Here is a 16,037-nt window from a genome sequence, read left to right as displayed (position 1 = left end):
AGTTTCTAGAGTTTTAACCCAAACATGCTAATGTTAAAAGTTGACGGTGAAAGGACATTAGTTTACAAGGCTTTAGAGCTATTGCCATGGGTATGACATTACCCTTATCAAGTTTAGGAGAGCATTTCCAAATAAGTAAGTCATCTTTAAATACATATATTTCAGACTGTATCAGCTACAAATAGCAAGTAAAAATAATTGAGGCATTATTTTCAACAGTAAAAAAACTCATGGTAGACAACGTTCAATAAAATACTTTTATTTATGCACTCAGTGTAAAGACGCATTCAACAAACGTTGCATTGTACAAGGAACAGACTTGAATTTATTAATTCATTAACATTTCTAAATTCACTTTAAGTGGGAATCTCCCTGAGGTTAAGAAGGGTGTCTTTCATAACTGTACAACATCAATATTTAATCAGTGTTATCAGGAAAAAAAAGCCAAAAACCTGAAAGATTTGGACTTCGGTATTTAACAGAAGAAGAGATCAACAGTAAGTGCTGGAAACTGTTAGCCAAAAACGTCGCTGTGGTACCGTGCCTGCTGTGGGATCATGACCAGGTAAGAGTAAATGTAACAGGTTTTGGAAAAAAACATAGGATGTAAGACACAAACGGAGGAAAACAAACTGTGATTTAGGGAGGCTGTATGAATACAGCCAGAACCAGATGTCTGGCCAGGGCGCCTTAGATCAGACACTTTTCTGTTTTATTTATTAAAAAAACAGAAACACCCCCAAAACAAACAAACAAACAACAAAAACAATAAAAAACACCACAAACCAAAACACAGGTTATCTTTTCAAAAAAAACTTCACCCAGAAAGGTGACACAAACAGCACTCCTTGGGTAAGCCTGCCCAAAAAGAAAGGAGGATGAAGTGTCTAACAGTCACCTTGGCAAGCAGAAAATTCACCCCAAAAAAATTATGCCAAAGGTTTCCAAATCATGGCAGTGGCACCCCCTGTGACTTGATCCTGTTCCTGCTGAAGTTGATAGTGAATGTTTTCTACATCAGACTGAAGATAAGACCTTACAAAAGAGGCCTGAGAAGGACTGGGATTAATTTCACATGAACAAAATTTATAAACAAACTGTAACTAATTTTTGGGTTGAAATGATTATAAAAGTAATTAGACAACAGAACCTTCAGTGTTTTTTTTTTCAGTCCTTTTCTTCAGAGCAGTAAGACAGTCACTCATAGTCATAAACCAGGAAAGGTTATTCTGAAGGGAGCAGCCAAAGAAGAAAAAGGAAGTAAAGAAAACACTTCAGTAGAAAAAAAAGAAGAGGCTCTGTGTAACAGAACTGATAACTCCACCTGCTGCCCTTCAAGATGGAGAAGGAAGGTTGTCTGTATTTCTATGTCGTGTTGTATTTCTAGCTGGAATGTAAAATCCCTTCACCCCTCCAACCAACAGAAATATGAAGTGAATGCTGTCATTTGTATTATTGCATAGCTCTCCTGCTCTAGCAGGTGTAGCAGTAGTTAGGTTAGCAGGCGCTCTTAGGTATTATTCATTACATAGTAAGACATGCAAAAGGTTTTAGAGATATACTATAAGGTGGTCATTACATGGAAAAAACTTGCACAAAGATGCGTATTAAAAGATTGCTCTATTCTGATCACAATACTTTTAATGAAAGATTTAAAGTCCACTTAAATTAATAGTTAACACGTCAATTAATAATACAAATATTAAGCATTAGAAGTCTGGTGTCACTGACTTAACTATCCACCTGTCTGCCTTGACCACACCTAACCTTATTTTTCAGCCCCAAATTCACTAATCCCAACCTTTCAAACTGCTTTATTTTAGCACATAGAAATTTCACTTCCTTTAGCCAGCCACTGTAAAAACCGAGCACTTAGCCCAAACTTCTTTTCCGAAGGTAATTTTCTGTTAGGATTCTTCACACTTCTGTAGCTAGGACTTCTGGTTATTACCATGCTTTATTGAATCCAAACCTTTGAATTCTGAGCTACAAGGAGCGCACCATCACCTTGATGCCTAGTGACTTAGCATCCCCCTTCCCCAGACTCGTATTCTGCACAATGCGCATTTAGATCACGTTTGCTGGGGACCGCCCAGCTGGAAAGCAGCTTTGCAGAAAAGGTCCTGAGAGCCCTGGTGGACACCAAGTTGAACATGAGCCAGCAATGTGCCCTTGCTGCAAAGAAGGCTGATGGCATTCTTGGCTGCATTAGGCAGCATGCTGCCAGCAGGTCGAAGGTAGTGATCTTTCCCCACTCTTCAGCACTGGAGAGACATATCTGCAGTGCTGGCTCCAGTTTTGGGCACCCCAGTACAAGAAAGACATGGGCATACTGGAGAGTCCAAGCTGCCCAGAGAGGTTGTGGAGTTTCCTCCTTGGAGATCTTCAAAAACCACCTGGACGTGGTCCTGGGCCCCTTGCTCTGGGTAGCCCTGCTTGAGCAGGGGTTGGAGCAGATGCCTCCAGAGGTCCTGCCGACCTCAGCCATCCTGTGATTCAGTTCTCTTTCTGAGGAATCCATTCCTCTTCTTTCTCCTAAAGCACTTTCATTATTACTCTCTCTCACGTAACCCGTCAGGAGAAGGACAATTTCTAGCTTCAGAGAACTCTTTTTTTTTTCTACAGCATGACATCCAGGCAGGCCATACTGCCAAAACACTACAACCTCATTCTGGCCTGCTTAGAAATAAGAAGATAGCACAAAATTTACATCTTCTGTACTGAATATCAGCAAGATAATAGATACGGTTGCTGTGTAAAATTACAATGATCTTCTCAGCCTAGTTTTGAACAGGCAATTTCAGATATTCACCACTATCAAGATCTGGATATAAATTTGTGACCTAACAGAAAGATTCCTCACCCTACCCCTTTGAGAGCAGTTCTTCAATTCTGTACTCATGCAAAGTGAATTAGGGAACACAGCAACCTGAACGCTAGTTTCCCTACCTTCATCCTAACAAAATCCAAGACATTTCTGCCAAAATTAATTAAATGGGCTTGTTTACACCAAAAAGTCCTCCCCCACCTTAATTTAAAACAGTATGTTTCACCACGGATCAGCAGACAAAGCCTCAACCTAAAATTCCTCACAGCCTGGGCTTGTCCAGTCATATTACTTTGGAAAATAAACCTGCGCAGCAGCAATGTCACAGCAGATGACAATGTTTCAATAGTTCAGTGCAACAGTAATTAAGCATATTTGTCACTCTCCTGCCACTAGGTGTCACTCTCTTCTATCGTGATCTCTATACCCTGATCAGCTGTCCAAAATTATATCCAGGACTGAGTGTTATCAGCGGGAGAAAAACCACCACAATTTGCTAAGCCCCAATCTAAAAAGCAGCTCTGTTCCCTAGGTCAAGGAAAGATTTAGAGATGTGGTAGATAAAGTGCAGAGGACTGTTAGTCTCACTTTGAGTGTTCTTCAAAGTAAAATAAAAACATTAAAAATAAAAATACTAAAAGAACAACAGAACTTCTAAAAGAGGTGGTATGGGCTTCCCTCCAAAATGGAGTCACCTCAGATTCTAAAATCCTCGATAACTACTAAGAGGCTTTCCAAAAATATGAGGAACTATAACAGGAGTACTAGTGGATCTAATTGCACAACTACTCATTTGGGACCCACAAAGAAGATAATCTCACCAGTCAACCAGCAATTTTTTCAAGGATTAAACAGCCAAAGGTTTTGTCATTGATTCTTGTTATCTCAAGTCCAGAAAGGAGCACCATGATTACCTAGCTCGACCACCAGCATAACGAACTGACACTCCCACTCCTTACTACATACATGTTTGTGGTGGATATGAACTCCCATACAAAAGGCAACCTGGAAACTACAACTCACTTTGACAGCAAGCACTCAACCCCCTATTCCTTTTCATCCTGTGCACTTAAAAAAATAAAATAAAAATCCAGCCATAACTACATTCTGCCACATGACCAATTCAACCACCGGGAACAATTTAATAGCACACAGGAACTAGGTACCCACACATACCTCATTAGGGCCACAGTTGATCTTAATAAACTTCTGAACGAGATTTTCAGTATCAGTATGTCCTTCACAGGTGAAACAGGAATCAAGCTAAACTTGATTCAAGCTGAGATCAGTGGACAAATTAACTACAAAGCCACTTAGAAGCATTAGGACAAAAGATACCATTAGAGAGCATGTCATTGCTAAATCATGAAATACCAATTGCTAAATCATGAAATACTGTTCACCCTGACAAAACACCTGCGTAATTCTTCACTAAGATGTTGAAGATCTTAGGTATGTATGAAATACAGACAATGATTTTAAATACTTCTTATGCTTACAGAATACTAACAGCAAGGAATGACTTCGTTAATGAGCTTCTTGCAAAAGCTTCTACATCATGGGCAGATTACTTCGCAGTGTATTTTTTCTGCTGTATGCTAATATCATACTAGGAAACAGATGTTTCAGTGTTACATCTTCTTTTGATGTGTGTCACCATTTAATTTTCCATTTTCTGTCGCTTTACGTTCAAAGTTCCAGTCAGTTGGGCTGAGGAGCTGCTGAGTTTTTTTGTATGTCCAGTACGGGTTAAGTATTAGTGTGACGGCAAATAATCCAGAGAATGAAACAATAAAATGAAGAAGTCCCAGATTTTCTATCACAGAACTCCAGTTGAAAATGAGCACCCACCACATGTGGTAAGTAAGAATCATGCGGCAGTGGAACAGGTGGATCATCACCCACTGGTTGGCCTTCCAGAAAAAGGTATTTGCACAGCCAGCCTAGAAAAACAAGAACAGAAAGTATGCAGAAGTGAGATTGTTATTTCAAGATAAGGAAGCAAAGAATCCCTAGAACTAATGCAAACACCCAGCTTTTGCATACACATCCCCTCAGGCATTTTTTCACATAGAGATATGGTGCTTCACATAGAGCTATGGTATTTTGTCACACGTACATCATCCCAAACCCAAACTCCAAACCATCCCACTATCCAAACACGGACACCATCACGCAGAAGTCTGTCTGGAGGACTACAGAAACGTGATCATGACAAAAACAGGTATCACAATAACATGGATGTCAGTTAAATGAACAGCCCTGCTGCAAAGTTATCTAGGCAAACCACACAGATTATTTACGGGGAAGTGAGATGCACAAAAGCTCTTACAAACATAATTTGGAAATTACCAAGTTCTTACCTTTAGAAGCATCCAGGAAATGCACGTTGAGGGAGTGCTCATCTCCAGCAACATTCCCATCAAAGGTAGATAATGTCCAGATTCTACATTGATTACTAGACCAGCCAAGCCACCAAAAGCAAGTAGGTGATGAACTACCAAGAACACATCAAATGTTCTAAAAACAATGTTGGACATGTGAACAGCTACATTTTCAAGCAAGAAAAATCCAGCAGCTATTAAACAGTTAAACCAGCTCCACTTTTGCTGTGAATACACTTTGTCTGCATGAAAAACGGGATCTATGAGCAAAGCCCATAGGCCAGAAACACAGCTCTGAAGTCCAAACACACCACGTGTGACTGCCATATTCCAAAACACCTTCTCCCTTGCATGCAAGGCACGATAAGTGGTACTTATCCAGGAAGACAACCAGTGGGACAGAAGAAATACTCCCAGGTAGATTAAAAAACCAGCAGCTAAAAAGGCCAAACGAACTTCCCATAAGAGATAGTCCCAGTCAAAAATGGTCCCAAACACTGGATCATCATTTGTGGGATTCATTTCTTCTTCTTTTTTTTTTTTCCTTGTAATAGATCAAAGTCTTGCAAGGGGCTGGACACTTCTTACCCACACTATTGTCTCCTTTATGCCTATTCAGCCTCTGCTAATATGCAAACCAGAAACCATGAACTCTTTTTTTTCCATCTGGAAGAAGAAGAAAAAAAAATAGAGTGAGTCTTTTTAATAATCATCTGTATACACAGCTCCTGAACTACATGAAACTCACTTTTATTGCAGTAAGACTTTGGTCCTGTTGCCATTAGGCACAGTCATCCCAAAGACAAGTAAATAAATGAAAAAAAACCAAACTTTTTTTTTTTAAGATTAACAACTGGCCTGGAAAATCTCTACTAGTACAAAGTAATTCACTGAAGCAAAAGAAGAAGAGGGCAAAGAAGGAAGGCAAGAAAGAGGAAGAGAAAACACAAGAAGCAAATCCTGTTTTCTTACTCACGAAACTCACATTTCAACAACAACGGGCTGTCACTAACCATTATTCTTCTGCTCCTCTGCTTTTCCCTCACTGATTTTCCACAACTTCTTACAGCTTTGAGAGCGATTCTGAATCTCACATACACCCCTGGGACATAAAAATATGAAAAGTTATCCCTGCATATGAAATAAGTCACATGGGATAACACATGGGATAACTCGTATGGGATAACAGCACAAAGCACAAAAGGGTTTTCAAGATCATGTCTCAAAACATGGCTTAGCAATCAGCCTCCAAAGATTAAACAACTTTCCAACAGAAAATCTATTCCAAAAATGCGAGAAGAGCGTGGAATGCAGACAAGCAACGTTAATGTGTGTTATTAGCAGCATTATCATAATTAACTGAACAGTCCTGCAGTAGGCACCTCAAGTTAGCTGAAACTTCCTGAACACACCGTAGGTGATGATCATGGACTTGTGGGGAGGGGATAAGAGGGAAATGTGCGAGTGCCACTTCGTGTTACAATTTACATGACACCAGCAGGACCACCAGCCCCACCGCCACCCGGCAGACCCCAGCGTGGCAGGAGCTAGGTTTCGGGGCTCAGAGACCCCAGCGAGCTGCACCCCCCTCGCCTCACCCTACAAAACGCCCCCACCAGGGGACGGGCCGGGGCCAGGTGTTGGGCGCTGCAGGGACCTGCTCCTCCCGCAGCTCCCCCGGCCCCATGCAGCCCCTGAGGGGCCCCGAGCCCCTCGGCGCCACACGGGCAGGGCAGCGCCCGGCGGCACCGACCCCAAACCCCCTCTCCTCGCCCCTAAGAGCCCAGGGGCGGCCCCGACGCACGCACCTCGCTCGCACCCGCCGCTCCTCGCCGGCAGCGCTGCCCGAGATGGCGGCCCGGCCCTTCCCGGCTCCGGGGCCGCCTGCGGCCGGCGAGACACCCCCCGGCCCCCCGGCTCGGCTCCGCCACCACCCCGCTCCGCTCCGCCGGCGCCATGCACCCAGCGCGCAGGCGCTAACACCGCCCTCCTCCTCCTCCTCTCCCCCCGCCCCCCCCGCGTGCCGGCCCGGTGGTACGAACCGCACCGTGCTGCGCCGCGCGGGTAGGGCCCGGCCGTACCACTGCCACCCGGTGGGGGGGGAACCGGTCTGCAAGGGCCCCGAGGCGTCTTGACACAGAAGGGGCTCCAGGAGCAGCAGGCACCCTCGCGATTTTCCTCAGAGGAAATCCATGAGGAGGACTGGTTTTTTTTTTGTTTGTTTGTTTGTTTGTTTGTTTTCCACTTTAAGTTTGAAAACAGCCTTGTTTACATTTTTCCCCCACTGAAACAGACTCCTCACTACCACTGAAAAGTTAATCGTATTTACTAGATGCCTGTTGGAAAAAAAAAAAAAAAAAGCAGCACCGATGCCACAGCGAGTACCCTTACCTGTAATTATCCAATTTCATTAAAGACAGCAAATTATAAAGGGGATGTCACAGAGTGCTGCTACATGATTCTTTCCATACTTGTCAAAAATGATCTTGTCATCCCCGTGACTCAGGCTGCCTGGTTCTGAGAGCAACACGGGAGGGCCCAGCGAAACCACACATGGAGGTTTCCTCAGCGGTGGTGCAAACCCATGTCTGGGTTTCAGTTTGGATCACAAGTCCTATGAGGAGCAGCTGAGGGAACTGGGGTTGTTTAGTCTGGAGAAGAGGAGGCTCAGGGGAGACCTTATTGCTTTCTACAGCTACCTGAAAGGAAGGTGTGGGGAGCTGGGGGTTGGCCTCTTCTCACAGATAACCGGTGACAGGACTAGAGGGAATGGCCTCAAGTTGCACCAGGGGAGGTTTAGGTTGGAGATTAGGAGACATTTCTTCTTAGAAAGAATGGTCAGGCATTGGAACGGGTTGCCCAGAGAGGTGGTGGAGTCACCACCCCTGGGGGTGTTCAAGGAAAGGTTGGACCTGGTGCTTAGGGACATGGTTTAGTGGGTGACATCGGTAGTAGGGGGATGGTTGGACCAGATAATCTTGAAAGTCTTTTCCAACCTTAATGTTTCTATGATTCTACACAAGTCACTGAGCTGACTGAGGGTTTTGCCAAGGGGAAGCTCAGTTCCATGGCTGACCACATGATTCCACTGAAAAATAAAAATCAAGCCACAACTTCCCTTACACGGAAAATTGGTCTAGAACAGCTGAAACCCTAAGCCGGGCGTGCTTGTGGTGAAAGACTACACCTAGGAAATAAAAGTCTTCGAAGTCTGACCGGTGCTCAGCTTCCAGCCCGAGAGGCAAGCAGCACTGCTGTTAGTGGTGGAAAACTGGGTGCTGCCAAAGTAGAGGGATATCTGGGGAGGAGGGTTTTTTTTTTTCTTTTTCTTTTTTTCTTGTTCATGTGTTTTTAATTGTTAATGTGATAACTTTGTCCCTGATGGACTCCCCAAGCTTTCTGAAAAGTTAAATCTGTTTATGTGCCACCTCAAGAGTTTAGACATGAGCAGCCATCCTCGGTTGTTCATATGAAAAATCCAGAAACAAAATCTACTGCCTTCTACATGCTGGGTGTGAGGCATTGCAAGCTGCCAGTAGCCCTTCTCTGAGCTCCTCTATAGACAGCCCCAAGGGACACCAGGCTTTGGTTGAAGTCTCGGGAAGCCTTGCCCACACACCCAGACACTATTTATGTGTCATTTGGTGAGTCACGTGTTGGAGCATTCCTGCCATGTCACTACGAGCAACCTCATCCCTGCCCGAGAGGCCCAGACTCAGCAGTAAGTCAAGGCCAAGAGATTTCAGTTAAAATAGTTATTTTGTACAGAGAGCACAGTCATGATCAAATGACAGAGATCCTAATGACATGCATTGGCAAGTTTCTCTTGCTGGTACAAGGATTCATCTTTGCACTATAGGAAATTTGCAAATAGAGCAAATTTGTTGCAAAGCTTTGTGGCCCCACTTGGAGTACTGCATCCAGGTCTGGGGCCCCCAGCACAAGAAAGATGAGGATCTGTTACAACAGGTCCAGAGGAGGGCTACAAAGTTGATCACAGGGCTGGAGCACCTCTCTTATGAAGAAAAGCTAAGAGGGCTGGAGGTGTTCAGCTTGGAAAAGAGAAGGCTCTGGAGTGACCTTACTGCAGCTTGTCAATACTTAAATGGGGCTTATAAAGAAGATGGTTGGCAACTTTTTGCTTGGACAATAACAGGACAAGAGGGAACGGTTTTAAAACTAAAAGAGGGGAAATTTAGGTTAGATATTACGAGGAAATGCTTCACTCAGAGGGTGGTGAGGCACTGGAACGGGTTGCCCAGAGAGGTTGTGGATGCCCCATCCCTGGAGGTGTTCAAGGCCAGGTTGGACGAGGCCCTGCGCAACTTGATCTAGTGGGTGGCATCTCTGCCTATGACAGGAGGGTTGGAACTGCATGATCTTTAAGGTCCCTTCCCAACCTTCTTTGGCTCTATAGATCTATGATACTGTCAGGGTTACCCTGATGGAGAAAAAGAGCCATAGAGTCTGAAGGATGCTAAGCAGATTTGGGGGAGCTGTCACCTGGGAAGTGCTTTCTAGCTGGTGGTGGGTATCTGTTTAATTACCTCTGTTCCCCTACCGATGCCAGTCCTGTCCTGGGTAACATAAAAAAGGATGAGAAAGCAGAACAAACAAAAGCTGAGTGAGCTATTGTTGAAAGATGTTGCATTACTAAGTGATATAGAATCATTGGATATCCTGAGTTGGAAGGGACCCACAAGGATCACTGAGTCCAACTCCTGACTCCACATAGGACCATCCAAAAATCAAACCCTATGTCTGAGAGCATTGTCCAAACACTTCTTGAACTCCAGCAGCTCAGTGCTGTGACCACTTCCCTGGGGAGCCTGTCCCAGTGCCCAACCACCCTCTTGGTGCAGAACCTTTTCCTCACACCCAGCCTGACCCTCCCCTGTCCCAGCTCCATGCCGTTCCCTCGGGTCCTGTCGCTGTCCCCAGAGAGCAGAGCTCAGCGCCTGCCCCTCCGCTCCCCTCGTGAGGGAGCTGCAGGCTGCCATGAGGCCTCCCGTCAGCCTGCTCTGCTCTGGGCTGAACAAACCAAGGGATCTCAGCTGCTCCTCTTACATCATGCCCTCTAGACCCTTCACTGTCTTTGTTGCCCTCCTTTGGACACTCTCTAATAGTTTTATGTCCTTTTTATACTGTGGTGCTCAAAACTGCACACAGTACTCAACGTGAGGGCACACTGGCACAGAGCAGAGAAGGACAATCCCTTCCCTCAACTGACTAGCAATGCCATGCCTGATGCACCCCAGGGAACAGTAGGGTCTTCTGGCTGCCAGGGCACACTGTTGACTTATATTCAACATGATATCAACCGGAATCCCCAGATCCCTTTCCTTAGGTATGCTGTCAAGCCTCTCATTCCCCAGTCTGTACGTATAGCCAATGTTGCCCCATCGCAGGAGCAGAATCCTGCATTTATTCTTGCTAAATTTCATGTGGCTTGTGATTGCCTGGCCCTCTAGTCTGTCAATATCTCTCTGCAAGGCTTTCCTACCCTCAAAAGAGTCAACAGCTCCTCCTAATTTAGTGTCGTCTGCAAACTTACTGAGTGTACGTTTGACTCCTGTGTCCAGATCATTTATAAAAACATTGAAGAGAAGTGGCTCCAAAAATGAGCCCTGGGGAACCCCCCTAGTGACTGGCTGCCAGCCTGATGTAACCACATTTACTATAACCCTTTGAGCCCGACCCATCAGCCAATTGTTCATCCGTTATATTATGCACTTGTTTAGCTGTATGATGGACATTTTGTCCAGAAGGGTATTGTGGGAGACAGTACCAAAAGCTTTGCTGAAATCCAGAAAGATTACATCTGCTTGCTTTTCTTGGTCAACTAGGTGGATTGCTGGAGCTGTCACAGTGCGGGCTGCTGTTCTGGCTTCCCCTAATTTTATTTTTCTCATCATTGTCTTTAAGGAATTCCTTTAAATTGTAACATGTTGAGGCAGGAGATTTGAGTTTTACGTACATGTAAGTTGCTGTGATCATACTGTAAAAATAAGGTCACAGATACGTTGTTTTTCTGAGTTTTTTTTTCTTCTCTGCTGCCTTTCTTGCTATTCTCAAGCAAAATCTATTTTTTAAGGGCTACCAGTCTTAGCCATGATGTAATAGTTTAGCGTTACTTTCTCAATCTACTGATACTACAACCGTACTTAGTGACAACTTTTTAATAGCTGTCTCATTATGGTAATTATGATCACTTCAAGTATTTCAAAATAGTTCTTCCTGTAATGAGTCTCATCTTCCATTTTATGTCATGTTCAGTCCTCCCTTTTACAGGCAATCGAGCTGGATCCTACCCCATGCCCTGTTTAAAGCTCAGTTTCCTGACTGTCTGCGCTGCCTTGGTTTTAGGCGACTTTCTTGGCATCTTCTGAATGCCACTGCTGGAGGAGCAAAGAGCACCTCCAGGCAGGGAGCCCTGCACATACACTCTGGATGATCTCCCCATCGTAGCTAGGAGCCTCTTTACAATGGCAGGGTACTGCTTGCTTGCTGTCAAGAACTAAACGGTATTTTTTGCACAATATTCATGTTTTGTTGCCTCAGTGGCTACATCTATACTACTAGATAAAGAAGGCCAAAGTCCATGTAGGGCCTGCCTGTTACTTTGAAATAGGGCAGCTACATCCAAACTGCCCATTGAATATGACTTTGGCATGAGCTATCCCCCAAAACATCCATAGAAATTCTGACTTCCAAGGTCATTTTGACCAGGCTTCTGCTCAAAATGGGACCAATGCCCCAAACCAGGAGCTGTCTAGAGAAGTACAAGTTGGCACAGGCCAAAATTCTTCCAGGCAGCATATTGATAATTGAATACTGCATACAGTAATGAATCAGTAGCTCCTCTGTTGTACTTACTAATATACAGATAGCCGATGACGGTTAACAATGTCTTTAGTTTTATCACTTTTTTCTTCTTCATTCTGCAAATCAGAGTGCCACAGTTCCATGTCCTTTTCCAAGTCCTTGTGCTCCCAGAGGCAGACTAGTACCCTCTCACTGGGGCATCCACAACCTCTCTGGGCAACCTGTGCCAGTGCCTCACCACCCTCTGAGTGAAGAATTTCCTCCTAACATCTAATCTAAATCTCCCCTCTTTTAGTTTAAAGTCATTCCCCCTTGTCCTATCATTATTTGCCCATACAAAAAGTTGCTCTCCATCTTTTTAATACCCTTCTAAAATATGAGGAATATATATTAGAATAAGTCCTGCCTGATGAGATGGGTCTCTGATCGTTTTATAGCTTGCCAGTGACCTCCATCATATTGCCACAACTGTTGATGGCATGCTTCATGCTTCTTGTTGAGCCCACCATACAGCCAATGCTACAAGGCTTTCTTCTGACTGGAGATACACTTGACAAATACGAGACAGGAACTGGGACCATGACAGAGCTCCCTATGGGTCCAGCTCTAGGGAACCCTGCAGCTCTACCTTAAGTTCCCACTGGAACAACATCACCAGTGATGGCAAGAGCCTTATATTATTATATTATTTTTAATAATCATTAACCCCTTAAAAGAACACTGGGTAAAAAAGTCATATATGCCCTGCTGCAGCATATTTTAGGTGGTGACCAATCAAAAATAGTGCAGAAATATCAGTGTGGCTAGACTAAGTAACAGATGGGACCTTTAATCTCTTGTTCATGTTTCATACATGGTTCAAATGAGACCACGCTTTCAGGAGAACCACAAAAACTTGGCTGATGAGGATAGGAAAATTTCGTATTACATCTGTGGTGAAGACTGTCCTATGTGTGTTGCAGTCTCAACATGACTTGTGCTCTCTGACAGTCATATTTAAGCCTGCAGCATGAATATGAATGAAATGTTTGAAAATTGGCCAGTCTTTCTGGGGCAGCACTCGAGCTGTGCTATTGATCAGTACAGATGAGTCCCAGACAAAGTCTCTTTTTCTTCATATCTATACTGTTTTTGGTAATGTCTAAAAATCTCAACCCTGGCTCCCTGAGAGAATGGAATTAATGAATGAACAGAGAGGGGGAAAAAAAATCTCTCTGAGTAGCATTTGAAAGTTACTGCCTTAGGTTCTCTTAGTTTTAAATTCCAGTATACCAAATAGCTGTAGTCAGTGGTACTATATGTAGAACTAAGTCCTATCAGTATAAATAAAACATGAGCTGGCAATCTTCCCCATAGCAGATTAAAAGTCTACTACTACTTGAAAAGTCAAGACCCCATTGACTTTTCAAAAGGTTTTAGCCCTCTCTTCCCGAAGAAAAAGGCTGCCTATTTGCAGACACAAGTATGTACATACACAAACAACTTCTGCTGACCTGTCACATAATCATATATTTTCAGTGGCATGCTTCTTGAATTCTTTTTTTTAAACCAAAATTTGTTCTTTTACCACTTGCTAATCTGCTGTCTACATTCAAATCTGTGGGAGCTGTACCACATACACCCTGCCTGAAGGAACTCTGTGGCAATACCAAATGTGTAATCTCACTTTGTTAATATTTTACACATACTCTCGAAGTTCTCCTGATTCTTGTCCAACAAGCACTTATGCAGTATTCCTACATGCAAACTACAGTTATTCCAAGGAGCACTTTGAACGTGCTTGTTTAAGGCATTTTGCCTCTTAGCTAATAGGAACCATACTCAACTTCTTCCAGAAAACCTGTATTACAGGGCTTTCATGTGTGCAAAGGATTCAGAAAGTCTGTATATTGCATAACATATTCATCTGCCCACGCTGGTTTGCTTTCTTCAGTACTTGTAGATCAGCAGGAGTTTCTGCACACTCTTTCTCTATTTTACTTACAGTCATTTTTAAATGAGTTAATCAACTTTAACTCCTTATGCTCCAGAACAGATAGTGATAGTACTCTTTATGAAGCACTTGATAGTCTCAAAATTTTATAAAATTCAGATTTGCTGAGCATCCAGATTTGGAACTAACAGTTTCAGCCTGCTTACATCTTACAAGATAATTCAGATAATGTAGAAGAACTGGAGATTCTTGGCACAATCCCTCTCAAGATTATCACCCATTTCTGTTCTCCCTATAAACACATTATGAAAATGATGGATGTATACAACTGCTGTTGAGTAGCGCTCTACTCTACTACGTGAGTAGACACGGTTCAGGATGTTTACCCTGCCCCTGCTGACCCTGTGACGTCTGGCCATTCCCTGTCCACTGCTTACTTGAACCTCACCAAGTACAACCTTTGGGCAATTATTCTTTCAGCCTTTCCTCCCTTCTCATTCTTTTACTTCCTTTCAAGACAAGATATCCTACCCCTTTTCCTTCTAATCCCCATTTATTTCCATTTTGATAAAAGACACTCTCAAGCTCTCTTCTGCTTGGCCCAATCATTTCTCTCAAGACTTTCTCTAAATCTCAGCTTCTCTCTCCCTTTAGTTCTGCATTTAATCTGCAATACCTGAGGTGTTGCTGCTTCACCTCTTCTTCGTCTCCTTAAGTTCACACCTCACTCCAAAATTTTCTTTTTTTCTATTTTGCAAGCTTCTCTTTATGTTCTATTTATCATAAACATGTCTTTTAAATCATTACTTACATATATTTCATCATGTAATTTTTCCTCTCTCTTCCCCCCAGCTCTGAGAAGGAGAGCCGTGGCCAGTCAGTACCTCCCTGAAGATTTATGCTCCTCCCTGAAGATTTTCACCTGCTAGTGCCCAGCATCACTCATGACACTATAACCACTTCCCATACAAATAATAAATAAGAATAATACTGACTGTGTCCAGTCCTGGATGCAAGTTCCTTGGTTGCTTCTGGTTGGCTTCAGGTAACTAGCATGATGTGATGATACAAGCTTGGGTTTCCAGTTGAACCTTTTTATTCCTCCCTCACAAATCCACATGTCTTAACAATGTTAACAGGAACAAGTTATTCTGCATTAGTAGTTAGGTTCTTGCTTCACAGCTGTGGTCATGAAGTGTGATCTAACTGGTGTTTCAGGTTTATCCAGAATCTCTAGCCCTTCTTTCCCATTTCTCACGCAGGTACCTCCTTTGCCTCTTCAGGAATCAAAAGAAAATCCTGTATCTGCCTAAAGGACTATATGCTTATCCTTTTGGAGCTTTGTTTAGCTCCAGATAGTCTCACTTGAATAGAAACTAGGGGCTTCACCAGGAGGCAAAATAATGTTTGCCAAGTTAGAAACAGACCAGTCAGTGGCTGGCTTAGATGCGGGTCTCTGCCAAGGATCTGATCCCACGTTACTACCCCAGACCATCTTTTAGTTGTGTCTGTAGACAGCTTCAAACAGTTCCTATGGAAACTGTCTGAGACGAAGTCAAGGGCTTTACAATTAAAGCTTGGTAATGATGGGTGGAAACCACAAACATTTCTGTGGCCTCAGTCACCAATCTAATAAGTTTACTTTTGGGGATTTCAGTAAAATGCCAGCAAATCCACCACGTGGACTAGGTTCCCAACAGCTTAAATGACTTCTTTGAATAAATAGTCCATAAGTGATAAGGAGTTTGTAAGGTGATGACTTGTTTTCTAGTTTCAACTTCATCCAGTTGGAGACACTCAGGCATTTCGCAATTTTCAGTGCTGTGCAATAATGACAACAGTATAAAGCTGATATCCTTGAGAATGAGGCAGGTGTCCAAATTTAGCAAAGCAACAATTAACTTCAAAAAATGGAGAACAAATGAAAAGAAAAAGGAAGTTTATTAAAATTAGAGATTGCTAGATATGGTTGGGAGAAACATAAGAGGTGTTTAAAACAGGGAGAATGAGCTTCTTTCATGGCAGGTTATTCTTGACTTGAAAAAGATGGAGATCCTTTTATATGTAA

The 16,037-nt window shown here is 43.3% G+C and overlaps 1 protein-coding gene across 13 annotated transcripts; it reads right to left on the bottom strand.

The window, feature by feature from the left end:
- Window positions 1-243: 243 nt before the first annotated feature.
- CLN8 (CLN8 transmembrane ER and ERGIC protein) lies at window positions 244-14,996 on the bottom strand. 13 transcript variants are annotated; one of them, XM_040552444.1, is made up of 4 exons: window positions 14,965-14,996; window positions 6,197-6,313; window positions 5,191-5,877; window positions 244-4,770 (listed from the first exon to the last, which is right to left on the bottom strand). In XM_040552444.1, exons 3-4 carry the CDS (start codon window positions 5,731-5,733, stop codon window positions 4,459-4,461), a joined length of 855 nt encoding a protein of 284 aa, XP_040408378.1. In that variant the 5' UTR covers window positions 5,734-5,877; window positions 6,197-6,313; window positions 14,965-14,996; the 3' UTR covers window positions 244-4,458. The 13 variants fall into 13 exon arrangements, with proteins under 13 accessions (XP_040408378.1, XP_040408387.1, XP_040408385.1 ...); XM_040552453.1 differs by having other exon boundaries at window positions 6,225-6,313; window positions 14,965-14,983; XM_040552451.1 differs by lacking the exon at window positions 14,965-14,996 and adding an exon at window positions 14,781-14,799.
- Window positions 14,997-16,037: the final 1,041 nt, after the last annotated feature.

The sequence above is a fragment of the Cygnus olor genome, chromosome 3, assembly GCF_009769625.2.
Source record: "Cygnus olor isolate bCygOlo1 chromosome 3, bCygOlo1.pri.v2, whole genome shotgun sequence".
NCBI classification, from domain to species: domain Eukaryota; kingdom Metazoa; phylum Chordata; class Aves; order Anseriformes; family Anatidae; genus Cygnus; species Cygnus olor.
Note: the sequence above shows the minus strand (reverse complement) of the source record. Positions and strands in the feature narration are given on the sequence as shown.